Source organism: Microtus pennsylvanicus, chromosome 1 (genome assembly GCF_037038515.1).
Source record: "Microtus pennsylvanicus isolate mMicPen1 chromosome 1, mMicPen1.hap1, whole genome shotgun sequence".
In the NCBI taxonomy this organism is placed as follows: Eukaryota; Metazoa; Chordata; class Mammalia; order Rodentia; family Cricetidae; genus Microtus; species Microtus pennsylvanicus.
In genome coordinates this window covers 163,569,551-163,585,941 of record NC_134579.1, presented here as the reverse complement: position 1 = coordinate 163,585,941, position 16,391 = coordinate 163,569,551, and the positions used below count along the sequence as shown (strand labels likewise).

Genomic DNA, 16,391 nt, shown 5'->3' with positions numbered 1-16,391 from the left:
ATAAAAACTTCTTTCCCCTTTTTGTGCTATTCTCTTCTATTCATTCTAGTACAGTAAGGAAACCTGTTTGAACTTTATTTGTCTTTCATTTATTATCTCTGTATGTTGTCCTCTGCAGTAGTGTAGGTAAATTATTTGTCATGCAAATATCTTAATGGATGTTTTTAAACCTTGTGTATGTAAACCGAATAGACTGAAATGATTATGTCATAGATTTGTTATGTAATAAGCTTGCAAAATTACAGAAGTGCATACTTATTTACATGAAACACATTGAATTTGTTATTGTTGGTCATTCGTAGAAAACTAAAATGCTTTCAGCTTTATTTCATCCAAGAATGCTCCCTCCTGTAATGTTTTTGTTTACTTTCAAGGGTATTACATTTATACACAAGACTTGTCATAACCACAGTGCTTAGCAGATATTTATAACTGAGTCACAATGTATCATTTAACTATATCCACACATTTGGTTATACATATTAAGGGATAAGAACTATATATTTCTTCATCATGAAATTTTCACTTTCTCTCAATAAACCTCAATTCATGCCAGTTACCATTTGAGAATCCAAAGATATGTTACAAATTATTCTCATCAAATTTGAAACATAGGTTTAATCTACAGAAAGGATAAAACCCTGTAAAGTGATATACACTGAAAGTCATGCAAATCTTTCCCATATTTTGTGTGCATTGCAGCTTTAAACAGTCCTTCAAACATTTCAGAAGAAAGACAGTAAAAAGTACAGTAAACCATTTTCCATGTCAGTAGTGTGATGTATACTTGGCACAAAATTTATCAGTCAATTCCAATTTCTGAAAAGTTCTGCAACTAAGATCAATATAAAAAATATTTTATAAATCAATGAAATCTTGGTATAAATATATGTGGAACCCCAATAAAAGTAATGAAACTAGTTAAGCCTTTAATGAGTATTTTCTATTAAACACCTCCCAGAATATGTACTCTGTTAGGAGAATGTATTAAAATTGTTTATGAACTGGAATAAAATTCTCATATAAGTACTTATTTTCTATAAAAATTCTCATGGAAGTACTTATTTTCTTAAGAACCACTACAAATTTGATAAATATAAAATGATTTTGCTAAAGCATCACACTGTTATTCTCTACGCAGAAAAAGCGGCATTCAAATAATCACTATGAACAAATTTGAAATGAGGCGCCATAATGCAGACAGTAGAGAAGAACTAGCTCCACAGAAACGCAAACTATTTCTATAGTGTCTTTGTCTATAAACTCGATGTATTCTAAAGCTTCAGAGTTTTTATTATCATATCACCTCTAGCCCTTTGATCATTTTGTGAGCTTTAGGGTTTTTTTTTTTTTTGATGGAGAGCTCTGGTCTTAGAGTGGATCACATTTTTTCCAACACAGGGCAGATTGACTCCTTCATTTCCTAATTTATGACCTTTTGCTTTATGTCTTTTTAATTTTATGCCCTGGGTAATTCTACCGCAATATGTTTGATATTTCTATAGATTGATGTGAAAACTTTGTATTATTCCTTATTTTTTGGCAATTCTTTGAAATTCTCCATCCTGATGATCATCATACAACCTGAATTATTTATTATACTCAGCATGAAGTATGTTGAACCTTGTTATTCAGTATTTGTAATAACAAGGAATATTTAATTGGTCAAAAGCGTTTCTTACACATCATTTTTTTTATTTACTATTATTATTATTTCCATCCAAGTTCCCACTCCCTCCTTTCATTTCATTCCCTCCACGTACCCTCCCACCACGTCCCCATCCAATCCTCAGAGAGGGTAAGGTACATTGCTTTTTGGAAGGTTCATGGATATCCCTATTATATCTAGGTTGAACAGGTATCCATCCAAAGAGAACAGGATTCCAAAAAGCCAGTATATGCAGTAGGGATAAATCCTGATGCAATGCCAAGGATCCCTCAGTCTGGACCAACAATTCACATTCAGAGGGACTAATTTGGTCCTATGCTTGTTCCTTCTCAGTCCGACTGGAGTTAGTGAATTCCTAATAGCTCAGGTGTACTATTTCAGTGGGTGAAACCATCATGGTCTTGAACTCTTTGCTCATATTATCATTACTTCCCCTCTTCACCTGGACTTTGGGAGCTCAATCCAGTGCTCCAATTTCTCTAGATCCAGGTTTCTGCCAACCCTATAATGGCTCCCTCAATCAAGATAGATTTTTTTCCTTGCTTTCATCTCTGTCCTCCCTCCATCTTGATTATTCCCTTCCCTCAAGTTCTCCTCAAGCCTCCACTTCTTCCCTCCTGTTCCCCTTCTACTCCCTTCTCCACCCACCAGATGCTCCCAATTTTATCAGGTGATCTTGTCTGTTTCTAGTTTTCAGGTGGATTCATATATGTTTTTCTTTGGGTTTACCTTAGTACTTAGCTTATTTAGGATCATAAACTACAGGCTCAGTGTCGTTTGTTTATAGCTAGTATCCACTTATTATTGGGTACATACCATATTCATCTTTTTGGGTCTGGGTTACTTCACTCAGGATAGTGTTTTATAATTCTGTCCATTTTGCATCCAAAATTCAAGATATCATTGTTTTTACGACCGAGTAGTACTCTAACATACAAATATGCAATATTTTTTAATCTGTTTTTCAGTTGGGGGGAATCTGTTTTTTTCCAGGTTCTGGCTATTAAAATAATGATGCTATGAATATAATTGAATGAATGCTTTTGTAGTATGATTGAGCATCTTTTCGGTATATGCCCAAGAGTGTTTTGTTGGATCTCAAGGTAGGTTGAATCCCAACTTTCTGAGAAACTGCCATACCGATTTCCAATGTGGTTGTACAAATTTGCATTTCCATCTTACTCCACATCCTCTCCAGCATAAACTCTTGGTGTTTTTGACACCAATGGTCTTAGCCATTCTGACATGTGTAAGATGGTATTTCAGAGTTGTTTTGATTTGCATTTCCCTGATGACTAAGGATGTTGAACATTTCCTTAAGTATTTTTTGGCCATTTCAGATACTTCTGTTGAATATTCCCTATATAGTTCAGTACCCCATTTTTAAATTTGTTTATATATTATTTATGTATTTTTAAGATCAGCCCTCTGTCTGATGTGGGGGTTGGTTAAGATCTTTTCCCATTCAGTAGGCTGTCCTTTTGTCTTATTGACTGTGTCTTTTCCTTTTCAGAAGCTTCTCAGTTTCAGGAGGTCCCATTTATTTATTGCTTCTCTGAGTGTTTGTGCTACTAGGGTTATATTTAGAAAGTGCTCTACTATGCCCCTGAATTGAAAACTCCTTCCCACTTTCTCTTCCATCAGGTTAAGTGTGGTAGGATTTATATTGAGGTCTTTAATCCATTTGGACTTGAGTTTTGTGCATGATGATTGAGATGATAGAATGGATCTATTTTCATTCTTCTACAGGATGACATCTGTTATGCCAGCACAATTTGTTGAAGATCCTTTCTTTTTTTCATTGTTTAATTTTAGCATCTTTATCAAAAATCAAATATTCATGTGTGTGTGGATCAATATCTGGGTTTTCTATTCAATTCTATTGGTCAACTTCTAGGATTTTATGCCAATAACAAGCTGTTTTCATTACTGTAGCTCTGTAATAGAGCTTGATGTCTGGGATAGAGATGCCTGTGGAAGTTCCATTATGGTATAGGATTGTTTTGGCTGTCCTGGGTTTTTGTTTTTCCATATGAAGTTGATTATTTTTCTTTCAGGGTCTGCAAAGAATTGTGTTGGGATTTTGATGGGGATTTTACTGAATGTATACATTGCTTTTTGTAGGACTGACATTTTCACTCTGTTCATCCTACCTATCCAAGAGCATGGGGGATCTTTCCATTTTTTGGTGTGTTCTTCTATTTCTTTCTTCAGACACTTAAAGTTCTTGGCAAGATCTTTCACTTCTTTGGTTAGTGTTACCACAAGATATTTTCTATTTGTGGCTATTGTGAAAAGTGATGTTTCTCTGATTTCCCTCTCAGCTTCTTTAACATTTATGTATAGGAGGGCTACTGATTGTTTGAGTTAATCTTGTATCCAGCCACATTACATCACTGAAGGTATTTATCAGCTATAGGGATCCTCTGGTAGAGTTTTTGGGGTCACTTATATATACTCTCATATCATCTGCAAATAACAAAAGTTTGACTTCTTCCTTTCCAATTTGAATCCCCTTGATCAACTCCAAAAACTATGTTGAAGAGATATGGAGACAGTAGACAGCCTTGATTTGGACCTGATTTTAGCGGGACTGATTTGAGTTTCTCTTCATTTAATTTGATATTAAATATCTCCTTGCTGTACATTGCTTTGATTATATTTAGATATGTTCCTTCTTTTCCTGATCTTTACAAGATCTTTATCATGGAGGGGTGATGGATTTTGTCAAATGCTTTTTTCAGCATCTAATGAAATGATCATTTGGTTTTATTGTTCCTATCTCTTTATATGTTGGATAATTTTGATTGATTTTCATATGTTGAACCAGCCCTGCATCTCTGGGATCGAGCCAACTTAAATATGATGGATGATTTTCTTGAAAATTGCATTTGGTTTGCCAGTATTTGATTCTGTTGTAATAAGTGCGGCGGGCTATGTTCCTGGCACCCGGCCACCCGCACGGCTAGCTTTATATCCGAAATAATTACACGGACACTTTATTCTTTTAAACACTGCCTGGCCCATTAGTTCCAGCCTCTAATTGGCTAGCTCTTACTTATTGATCTAACCCATTTCTAATAATCTGTATAATACCACAAGGTGGCTTACCAGGAAAGATCTTAACGTGCATCTGTCTGAGGTGGGAGAATCATGGCAAATGCCTGACTCAGCTTCTTTCTCCCAACATTCTGTTCTGTTTACTCCACCTACCTAATATTTTGTCCTATGAAAGGTCAAGCAGTTTCTTTATTAATTAACCAATGAAAGCAACAGATAGATAAAGACACTCCCACATCATGATTCAGTATTTTTGCATCCATGTTCATGAGTGAGAATGGTGTGTAATTCTCTTTCTTGGTTGAGTTTTTGTGTGGTTTCAGTATCAATGTAATTGTTGCCTCAGAAAAAAAGTTTGGCAATGTCCCTTCTGTTTCTATTATGTGATACACTTTGAGAAGTATAGGTATTAGCTCTTCTTGGAAGTTCTGGTAGAATACTTCACTCACACCATCCTGCCCTGGGCTTTTTTGGGTTGGGAGGTATTTTATGACAGCTTCTATTTTTTGCAGTTTATAGATCTATTTAAATTGCTCACCTGGTCTTGTTTTAATTTGTGTATATGGTATCTATCTAAAAAATTGTCCATTTCTTTTACATTTTCCAATTTTGTGGAGTATAGGATTTTGTAGTAAGACACAATAACTCTCTGAATTTCCTCAGTTTCTGTTGTTGTTTTCCCCTTTTCATTTCTGATTTTGTTAATTTGGATATTCTCCCTTTGTCTTTTGATTAGGTATGATAGGGGTTTTTCTATCTTGTTGATTTTTCTCAAAAAACCAGCTCTTTGATTCATCGATTTTTTTGTATTGTTGTCGATGTTTCTATTTTGTTGATTTCCCCCTCAATTTGATTATTTCCTGTCTTATATCCTCCTGGGTGAGTCTGTTTCTTTTTATTTTAGAGTTCTCAGGTTTCCTAGTAAGTCACTAATGTGAGATTTCTCTCTCTCTCTCTCTCTTTTTTTAATGTGAGCTCTTAGTGCTATAAACTTTCCTCTTAGCACTGCTTTCATAGTGTCCCATAGGTTTGGATATGTTGTGCCTTCATTTTTGTTGAATTCAAGGAAGACTTTAATTTCCTTCTTTATTTCTTCCTTGACCCCAGGGTGGGTTAGTAGTTGACTGTTCAATTTCCATGACTTTGTAGGATTTCTGAGCATAGTATTGTTGTTAAATTGATAAGACATAGTGGTTTACGACAAATCTTTTGCATCTGTGGAGGCCTTCTTTGTTATCCCAGTGTATGGTTAATTTTTAGAGACAATTCCATGACGTGCTTTGAAGAAGGTATATTCTTTTGTGTTTGGGTAAAATGTTCTATAGATGTTAAGTCCATTTGATACATGACATTTCTTACTTCTCTTATTTCTCTGTTAATTTTGTGTCTAGTTAACCTGTCCATTGGTGAAAGTGGAGTGTTGAAGTCCCCTTTTATTAGTGTGTGGGGTTTGGTGTGTGATTTAAATTTTAATACTGTCTCTTTTACATAAGTAAGTGCTTTTGTATTAGGAGCATAGTTGTTCAGGATTGAGACTTCATTTTGATGGATTGTTCTTCTTATGGGTATAGAGTGTCCTTCTCTATCTCTTCTGACTGGATTTTATTTGTTAGATATTAGGATAGTTATACCCACTTGTTTGTTAGTTTCTTTTATTGGAAAACCTTATTCTAATCCTCTACTCTGAGGTTGTGCCTGTCTTTGAGTTTGAGGTGTGTTTTTGTATACAGGAGAAGGCTGGAACCTTTTTTTTTGTATCCATTCTCTTAGCCTGTGTCTTTTTATGGGCAAATTGAATCCATTGATATTAAGTGATATTAATGACCAGTATTTGTTAATTCTGGTTATTTTTTAGTACTAGTGTTGTGTTTCCTTTTTTTTGGGTTATGCTGGTAGGGCGACATCAGATGCCTGTGTTTTTGTGGATACATTTAACTTCCTTTAGTTGGAGTTTTCCTTTTAGTCTTCCTGTAGGGCTTGGTTTGTAGATACATATTTTTTAAAGCTGTTTTTGTCATGAAATATCTTGCTTCTTGCTTTCTCCATCATTGGTGATACAAATCTTTGCTGGGTTTAGTGGTCTATGCTTGCATACATGGTCTCTTAGTAACTGCAGCACATCTGTTGAGGATCTTCTTGCTTTCATGGTTTCTATTGATATGTCAGGTATAATTCTGGTAGGTTTTTCCTTTATATATTACTTGCCCATTCTCCTCTGCAGCTCTTAATATTCTTTTTTTCTGTATATTTGTGCTCTAATTATTATATGGCTATACAATTTTTTAATCTAGTCTATATGTTGTTTTGTAAGCTTTTTGTACCTTCATAGGGATATCCTTTAGATTGGAAAAATTTTCTTCTATGATTTTATTTAATGTATTTTCTGTGCCATTGATCTTGAGTTATCTTTTTTCTACCCCTGTTGTTCTTGGGTTTGGTCTTTTCTTGGTGTCCCAGATTTTCTGGATGTTTTCTGTAAGGAATTTGTTGGATTTGATGTTTTTTACTACAAATGAGTACTTTTCATTTATAGTTTCTTCAGCACATGATACTCTTTTTACTATCTTTTGTTTTCTATTGGTTATACTTGTCTCTGTAGTTTGTTTTCATTTACCCCAATTTTCCACAGCCAAAATCCCTAAATTTGTATTTCCTTTATTACCCTTAATTCAGTCTTCATGTCATGAAATATTTGCTTTAACTCTTTGATTGTTTTTTTATGGTGTTCTTTGGTTTATTTGAAGGATTTATTAATTTCCTCCAATTTTTTGCTTGTCATTTCATCCATTTCATTAAGGGATTGTTTCATTTCCCTTTAAAGGTTTCCATTATTTTCACAAATTACATTAAAATTGGTTTCTTCTACTTCTTTTTGGTTAGGATGATCAAGTCTTTTTGTTGTGTGCAGTGGGTTCTGGTGTTCCCATGTTGCTTTTTATGTTGTTGGAGGAATTCTTTCATTGGCACCACTCTTCCTTCAAATGAGGCCAGCACTTTCTTTGTGTCTTGGTCCAGTACTTGTAGTGGCTTTCAGAGTGTTAGAAAATGTTTCTTGGTCTAATCTGTACTGTCGATATCTGTCTCAGAAAGCCTCTGAGGTCTCTATAAGCCTGCTTTGTTGGTCTTCTCTCCTGGTTTGCTCTCTGGGTGCTCTCTCTTAATCCCCTCAGTGTTGTAGCAAGCTCTTGGTCCCCTCAGTATTTTAGCAAGCTCTCAGCACTTAGGCAGGGTGTGGCTAGAGTTATCATGTGTTCCTGGGTTGGTCTGGGTGTTTGCTGAGCCTACCTGTGGGAAACTCCCTGTTGTGTGGCTTGAAAAGCCTAGGGAGTAAGAGGAAGGACCCGGGGTATTTTCCCACTGTGGAGGTCCTACAGCATGGGGTGTCCTGCCATGTGGCTGTTCACTCACCTTTTAAGAACCCTCAGTATTGGAGCAAGGGGTTCAGAGTTCCACCGAGGTTGCAGGAAGATGGTTCTTATACCTCTTAAATGATTTTGTGAAATCTCTCTTTATATCCATATATGTGAAGTATCACCTACATTGTTTTGAGGACTGCGAACCTTGAATATCACTGTTTGGCTGGGTTTTGGAGGTGTTATCATATTGAATGATCATTTTATGTCATGATAGAATTGCTTTATAAACGTAATATAAAATGCTATATATATGAGTTATATAAAATACATTATTTTATAATTTTCAGGCTCCAATGTAAAGCTTTTGTGATACTTCTTTGAGGAATAATTAATTTGTAGAGTAGATATTCAGTTTGGACTCCTAACTCTAAATTTTGTTTCATTATGCTTCTCTATAACGAAGCTTTCTGAGAATTTTTCATACTGTTAACCATAGTGGGTTCACTGTTTTTCAATCTAAGCAACACGCAATTAGTGTTCTATTTTCTTCACATCCCCTCCACATTTGTTAACAGTCCTGTACCTTTCTGACTGGGGTACAATGAAATTTCCAGGTTATTACATATGCAAAACCTAATTGGAAGAGACTATGAACATGTTTGAGTTATTTATTATCAATTTTCTCTTCCTTTCAATATTCTGTGCTAAATCAGTGTCCTATTTTGAATATAGAGATAAAGATTTCTTCCTTTCTGTGGGATTCCTGTTTGGTTAACATTTTGCCAGCTGTTTAGACATTTTTTCAGCTTTACCAAGACCCACTTGTCAGTTTTTGACTTAATTCTTGGAAAAGCAGGACCCTATTTGAAAGACCTTACTAGATCCACATCCTCGAGGAAAAAATAATTAGCTTTTTTCTAGCAGCTTTAGTTTCTTTTTTTTTCTTTTTAACTATAAGGAATTACTGTTAAAATGAAAGAATAATGTACAGGTGATGGGAGATGGTCCAGTGATTAAGAGATACTGCTCTTGAAACAGACCTAGGTTCAAGTCCCAGCAACCACATAGCTGCTCATTACCATCTGTGACTGTATTTCTATGTGATCCAATACCATCTTCTGGTTTTGCTGGGTAGCAAAAGTACATGGTTCAAAGACAAAAATGCAGGGAAACCACTAATACAAATAAAATGAAAATAGGAAAAATAGATGACTCTCTTCAGTGATGCATCAAAGGATGTGATAAAGAAAAGCGACAGTTTCTGGGTTAAAAGAAAATATTTACAAAGTGTATATCACAAGAGTTAATGTCTAGAGCACAAATAAAAACACTTCCAATAAAATAACAAAAAGACAATTAAAAATGAGCAAATGATTTATATAAATGTTTTTCCAAAGATAAACAATGACTAATAACATATGGATAAAGCTGCCCAATATCTTGTAGAAATGAACTCAAAAGTACAAATAAATATCACTCTGCATCCATTAGAATGACTATGACAGAATTCTATGACATTTTTAAACAAGGCAATATACTCTTCAAATTGTTCCTATTAAGATAAATAGAAGGAACAGTGAAAATTCATTTTATGAGACCATATTATATCTGAGTAACATACTGTGATATAGTCCTCATACTCTTCCTGTGTTCTCGAAGCAGTGATGGATTCCTGTACTTTTAGGGGTGAGTAAGTTTATGATAAAAACTGATCTAAGCCGTGGATGAGCAACCCATTCTACTGCCTTCACTTGTCCTTTATTAATTTGCCCACAGTGTTTGCAGAAGCTTTACAGGTCTTAGAAGTCAGTCTCTATCCAGTCACTACACACGGTTGTCAGCTGTTCCATGGTCTTTCCCACAGATGTAATTGGATGCATTTGCCATAAGAATCTCTGCATCCTTCTTGGTTATAGCAGTTCTACCTCTTACTACACACCTGACATGGGGCAAATATTCAGTTGACAACAGTGTAGACATGCCTAATGTCATTGTCTGATGGAGGTGGGACTTGTATCTTATCTGTTGCTTTCATTGGTTAGTTAATAAAGAAACTGCTTGGCCCTCTGATAGATTAGAATCTAGATAGGCGCAGTAAACAGAACAAAATCCTGGGAGAAAGAAGCTGTGTCAGGGAGTCACCATGATTCTCCCACTCCGGACAGACACAGGTTAAGATCTTCCCTGGTAAGCCACTTCATGGGCTACACGAAATATTAGAAATGAGTTAGATCAATATGTAAGAGCTAGCCAATAAGAGACTGGAACTAATGGGCCAAGCAGTGTTTAAATGAATACAGTTTCTGTGTAATTATTTCTGGTAAAGCTAGCCGGGTGGCAGAAAGCGGCCCGCTGCCCTTATTACAACAATTGTCATGACTCATGTTTCTCCAGCCACTGTCTTGTACAACAATGATTTCCCATGAGGGTACAGGCTCCTGACTGATGATTCACACTATAATTGGAACTGCAATGAAATATCTGCCTCCCACTCACATACCTTATTCCAGCCTGTGAATTTACAGCTTAAATTTGTCCTAGTTCACTTTGTCTGTCATGCTTCCTCACACAGATTTTAGTATAGACTGTAATTTAGAGTATGTCTTTTAGTATAATGCTATTCAAGAACAAACCATGTTTTATGATGATTTGATGTATTCTTAGATTACATAAAGATCTTTGTACCTTGGCACTTGATAAACTGTTTTCTTACATGATAGGATATCTTGACATTTGAGGATGTGTCAATAGACTTCTCTCAAGATGAGTGGGATTGCCTGGACTTTGCTCAGAGGGCTTTGTACAGGGATGTCATGTTGGAGACCTACAGTAATATGCTCTCTGTCGGTGAGACTTGTATTTTATGATTCCTTTTTATTCGTAATTGTTTTATATAAGTGTGCTTTACAACTATGCCAAATTATCTCCCTGACTTTGACATGCTTATTTAATAGAATTTGAAGTTCATCATATAGAACAGAATGCTTTTTGAAACTTTACTTTGTTAATATATGTCTGATTCTTGGAGATGACACTGTTCATTCAAACTATTAAAATATATTTTTCTTTCAGACTCACTATAGATTATATAGATTAACATATTTATGACTCATTAGATTCAATAGAAATCCAAAAAGAACACAGGATATAGAATATTAATAAAAATGAGTGTGAATATTTTAAAATTTTAGAAGAGAACATTTAGAAAATTATATCCTGAATTTTACATTATTTGTCTTCTTATATAATCACTATGATGATGTACTAGAAACCCATGTGTTTTACTGTTATCCCATGATAAGGTCATATGTCTGTTACAACATGCAGGTATTTCAGTGTCAAAACCATATCTGATCAGTTGTCTTGAACAAAGCAAAGAGCCCTGGAATGTGAACATTAGAGAAAAAGAAGGCAATGAACAAGGTAAGCTAAAAAGAAGCATTGGCATTTGTGGGAATCCTAAGACTTGGAGAAATTCACCACTGCAGTGGCATTTGCAAAGTTCTTTAATGAAAATGATATAAAAATTCACATAGAATAATTATCACAAAATATTTTCTAGGTGTTTTTCACATAAAAATATAAAAATAAACTCAAATTATGGTCCAAAGAGAAAGAAAGATGCTTTGTTGCCATATTCTTAACTGTCATCAGGCCATAAATGAACAATACTGAAAGGAAAAAAATCATTATAATAAAATAAAACTTTCACAGTGTATGAAAGAGTATTTCTCATTATTGTTTCAAATCTTCTTATATGCTCTCATGATAGTATTACATGGTTTTCATTGTTGTATAATATAACACAAAATCAAAAAATATAACTTTTATAATGGTACTCATTTTGGAAGTTGACATTATTCTTTCTTTTCTTTAAATTCTACAGAATTTAAAAGTAACAATCTATTTTGTAAAAGTATTCATTTAGAATCATGAATTGTTTAGAAACAAACATATTATTCATCTATTTTAAAATCATCTACAATCTCTGTATATTAAAATTTATAATGTTAATTTCCCTATAAAACTTGTGTATTCTCTTGTTTTCATTTGTGATGTATTCTGCAATTCATTTTCTTTAGAGAAGAAAATTTGTGTCTAGATAATCTATTATTTTCAATATTTGTATTAATTATTTTGAAATACCCTACAATGTCATTTGATTATATTCAATTCTCAAACACCTCCTACACTCCTTTTTTCCAGACATCTTTGCTGTTTTTCTCTTTTTCTTTTATACTCAAAGGGCTTTGAGCCTTGCCTACAATATAATCAAACTTTCAGGAGGTGAACATCCTTAAAACAAATTTTATTCCTTTTCTCTAAGCATCTATCAGATGATATAAGCATCTCACAAAGGAGTGGGTCTCCATGTCCTTTCACCCTTTCTTCACTGGAGTTTTATCTAGTTTGAGCTTTTTCATGTCTGATGCATGCTATCCTAATCCCTTGAGCTGTCATGTTGTGAGAAGGAAGCATGGTTTTCGTGTAGTAATTTATCAATTTTTTCCTTTAACATTTATAATTGTTCTGTCCTGAATAAGCTCTGCACGTTATATGGAACAGATTTGATATAAACATCCTACTTAGATCTAATTTTTTAATTTTTTTTACAGAGCTCTACATTTTCCTCTGCTCCCCTCCTTTCCTCTCACCTCCAATTCAAATGCCTCCCAAGGTCCCCATACTCCCAATTTTCTCAGGTGATCTTGTTTTTTTCTACTTCCCACGTAGATTAGAATATTATCTTGTTTTCTGCAGCATGACAACTTGTGGGTCACCTTTCAGATGTCAAGTTCTATGAGAAGCTATAGAAATGAATGCGTAGAGATGCAATCGTTTGTGTAAAAGCAATTAGACATCAAGTATTATTTTGATAGTACATTCAAGCACTAGAATTGTGGAAGTTGGTGTTACATGGTATCTTTCAACAATTCTTCTTCAGTTAGCATGAATACTGTTCATACCATTCTACAAAGTAAAAGCAGCAGATCACTGTGAAATTCTTCTTAAAAGGAAAGTGACACTGATACCTCAACCACTTATATGCTCAAAAAATACATGAATGATATGACAATTTCCTCCTGAACATATATACAAAAATCCTCAAGAAAATATTTGTAAACTGAATCTAAAGCCAGGCGATGGTGGCGCATGCCTTTAATTCCAGCACTCGGGAGACAGAGGCAGGTGGATCTCTGTGAGTTTGAGACCAGCCTGGTCTAAGAGAGCTAGTTCCAGGATAGGCTCCAAAGCTACAGAGAAACCCTGTCTCCAAAAACCTAAAAAAAAAAACAAAAAAAAAACAACTGAATCTAAGAACATGTCAAAATAGAACATGTCAAAATATCATTTATCATTTACCATAGGAGTTACATAAAACATATAGGGATGTATCAACAAATGAGAGCCAATGAATGTAATCTACCAGATAAAGAAATTAAAAATCAAATTTTAGATGTTCATCATGAGAAATATTAACCACCCTTCATGATAAAAGTTCTGAAGAAACAAGTGAAATGGGACAAACTTCAAAATAAAACATGCAATTTATAGCAATCCTATGAACCAAATCAAACTAACTTGTGGGAAATTTAAATCTTTCCAGTAAAATAGGGAACAATAAAGGATATTTGAAGTCTTAATATGTATTAATAGAGTATTTGAAATTTTCACGAAACATAATAAAATTATGTTGATCAAAAGGTGATTAATAGGAAAGAATAAAAGCAAATAAAATTTATATGCAGATGATATGATTTTATAAATAAAAGACAAAGAATCCCACAAGAAAAATTCTACAACTGAGAAAGATTCCAATAAATTTGAGGCAGTGAAGACGTAAGTCATAAACAATGCCACACCAGTTTGAAATTATGATTAATAGGGTGGTATTTACTTATTTATTTATTTATTTATTTTTATTGATAAAAGAAGAATAAAGAAAAAAAACAAATTTCCACCTCCTCCCAGCCTCCCCTTTCCCTCCCCCTCCTCCCACTCTTCTCCCCCTCCTCCCACTCTTCTTCCCCTCCTCCCACACTTCTTCCCCTCTTCCCACCCTTCTCCCCCTCCTCCCACGCCTCTCCCCCTCCCTCTGTAGTCCAAAGAGCAGTCAGGGTTCCCTGCCCTGTGGTAAGTCCTAGGTCCTCCCCCCTCCGTCCATATCTAGGAAGGTGAACATCCAAACTGGCTAGGCTCCCACCAAGCCAGCAGATTGCTTAGGATCAAAACTGCGTGCCATTGTCCTTGGCGTCTCATCAGCCCTCATTGTTCGTCATGATCAGAGAGTTCAGTTTTATCCCATGCTTTTTTTGGTAATAGTCCAGCTGGCCTTGGTGAGCTCCCAGTAGATCAGCTCCACTGTCTCAGTGGGTGGGTGCACCCCTCGTGGTCCCGACTTCTTTGCTCATGTTCTCCCTCCTTCTGCTCCTCATTGGGACCTTGGGAGCTCAGTCCAGTGCTCCAGTGTGGGTCTCTGTCTCTATCTCCATCCATCGCCAGATGAAAGTTCTAAGATGATATGCAAGATATTCGTCAGTATTGCGCTAGGATGGGGTCATTTCAGGTTCCCTATCCTCAGCTGCCCAAGGAACTAACTGGGGACCTCAGCTTGGGCACCTGGGAGCCCCTCTAGGGTCAATTCTCCTGCCCACCCTAAAGTGGGTCCCTTAACTTAGAATTGTGGTTCCGTGCTCCCCTATCCAACCTTCCTTTATCCCAATCCTCCTGTTTCCCCAAGTCCCCCCTCCTTCCCTTCTATCTTTTCTCTCCCCATCTCCCCTTACTCCCTTCCCACCCCACCCCCAAGATCCCACTTTTCACCCCGGCAATTTTGTCTACTTCCCTTATCCAAGAGGATAACGATATGTTTTTCCTTGTGTTCACCTTCTTACTTAGCTTCTTTAGGTTCGCCAATTGTAGATTCTGTGACCCCTATTTATGGCTAGAAACCAATTAGGAGTGAGTACATCCCATGTTCTTCTTTTTGGATCTGGGATACCTCACTCAGGATAGTGTTTTCTATTTCCATCCATTTGCATGCAAAATTCGAGAAGTCATTGTTTTTTACCGCAGCGTAGTACTCTAGTGTGTATATATTCCATACTTTCTTCATCCATTCTTCCATTGAAGGGCATCTAGGTTGTTTCCAGGTTCTGGCTATTACAAATAATACTGCTATGAACATAGTTGAACAAATGCTTTTGACATGTGATAGAGCATCTCTTGGGTAAATTCCCAAGAGTGGTATTGCTGGGTCCAGGGGTAGGTTGATCCCGAATTTCCTGAGAAACCGAAACACTGACTTCCACAGTGGTTGCACAAGATTGCATTCCCACCAGCAATGGATGAGTGTACCCCTTCCTCCACAGCCTCTCCAGCAAAGGCTATCCTTGGTGTTTTTGACTTTAGCCATTCTGACAGGTGTAAGATGGTATCTCAAAGTTGTTTTGATTTGCATTTCCCTGATTGCTAAGGAAATTGAGCACAACCTTAAGTATCTTTTGGCCATTTGAACTTCTTCTGTTGAGAATTCTCTGTTCAGTTCAGTGCCCCAATTTTTTAATTGGGTTAATTAGCATTTTAAAGTCTAGTTTCTTGAGTTCTCTATATATTTTGGAGATCAGACCTTTGTCTGTTGCGGGGTTGGTGAAGATCTTCTCCCAGTCAGTAGGTTGCCTTTGTGTCTTAGTGACAGTGTCCTATGCTTTACAGAAGCTTCTCAGTTTTAGAAGGTCCCATTTATTCAATGTGGCCCTTAATGCCTGTGCTTCTGGGGTTATACCTAAGAAGCGATCACCTGTGCCCATCTGTTGTAGGGTATTTCCCACTTTCTCTTCTATCAGGTTCAGTGTTTTCGGGCTGATAATGAGGTCTTTAATCCATTTGGACTTGAGTTTTATGCACGGTGATAGATATGGGTCTATTTTCATTCTTCTACAGGTTGACATCCAGTTGTGCCAGCACCATTCGTTGAAGATGCTTTCTTTCTTCCATTGTATACTTTTAGCTCCTTTATCGAAAATGAGGTGTTCATAGGTTTGTGGGTTAAAATCCGGGTCTTCTATACGATTCCATTGGTCGACTTCTCTGTTTTTATGCCAGTACCACCCTGTTTTCATTACTGTAGCTCTGTAATAGAGTTTGAAGTCAGGGATGGTAATGCCTCCAGAAGATCCTTTATTGTATAGGATTGTTTTGGCTATCCTAGGTTTTTTGTTTTTCCATATAAAGTTGATTATTGTCCTCTCCAGATCTGTGAAGAATTTTGATGGGATCTTGATGGGGATTGCATTGAATCTATA

The 16,391-nt window shown here is 35.9% G+C and overlaps 1 protein-coding gene across 1 annotated transcript in view; it reads left to right on the top strand.

Moving 5' to 3' along the window:
• The window catches only part of LOC142860224 (uncharacterized), a gene marked incomplete at its 5' end in the record, with an annotated part of 57,598 nt that overhangs the window by 24,077 nt on the left and 17,130 nt on the right, over window positions 1–16,391 (top strand). Inside the window, one exon of the mRNA XM_075991214.1 lies at window positions 7,610–7,618. Coding sequence (XP_075847329.1) covers window positions 7,610–7,618 — 9 coding nt within the window. The remainder of the gene's footprint in view (window positions 1–7,609; window positions 7,619–16,391) is intronic.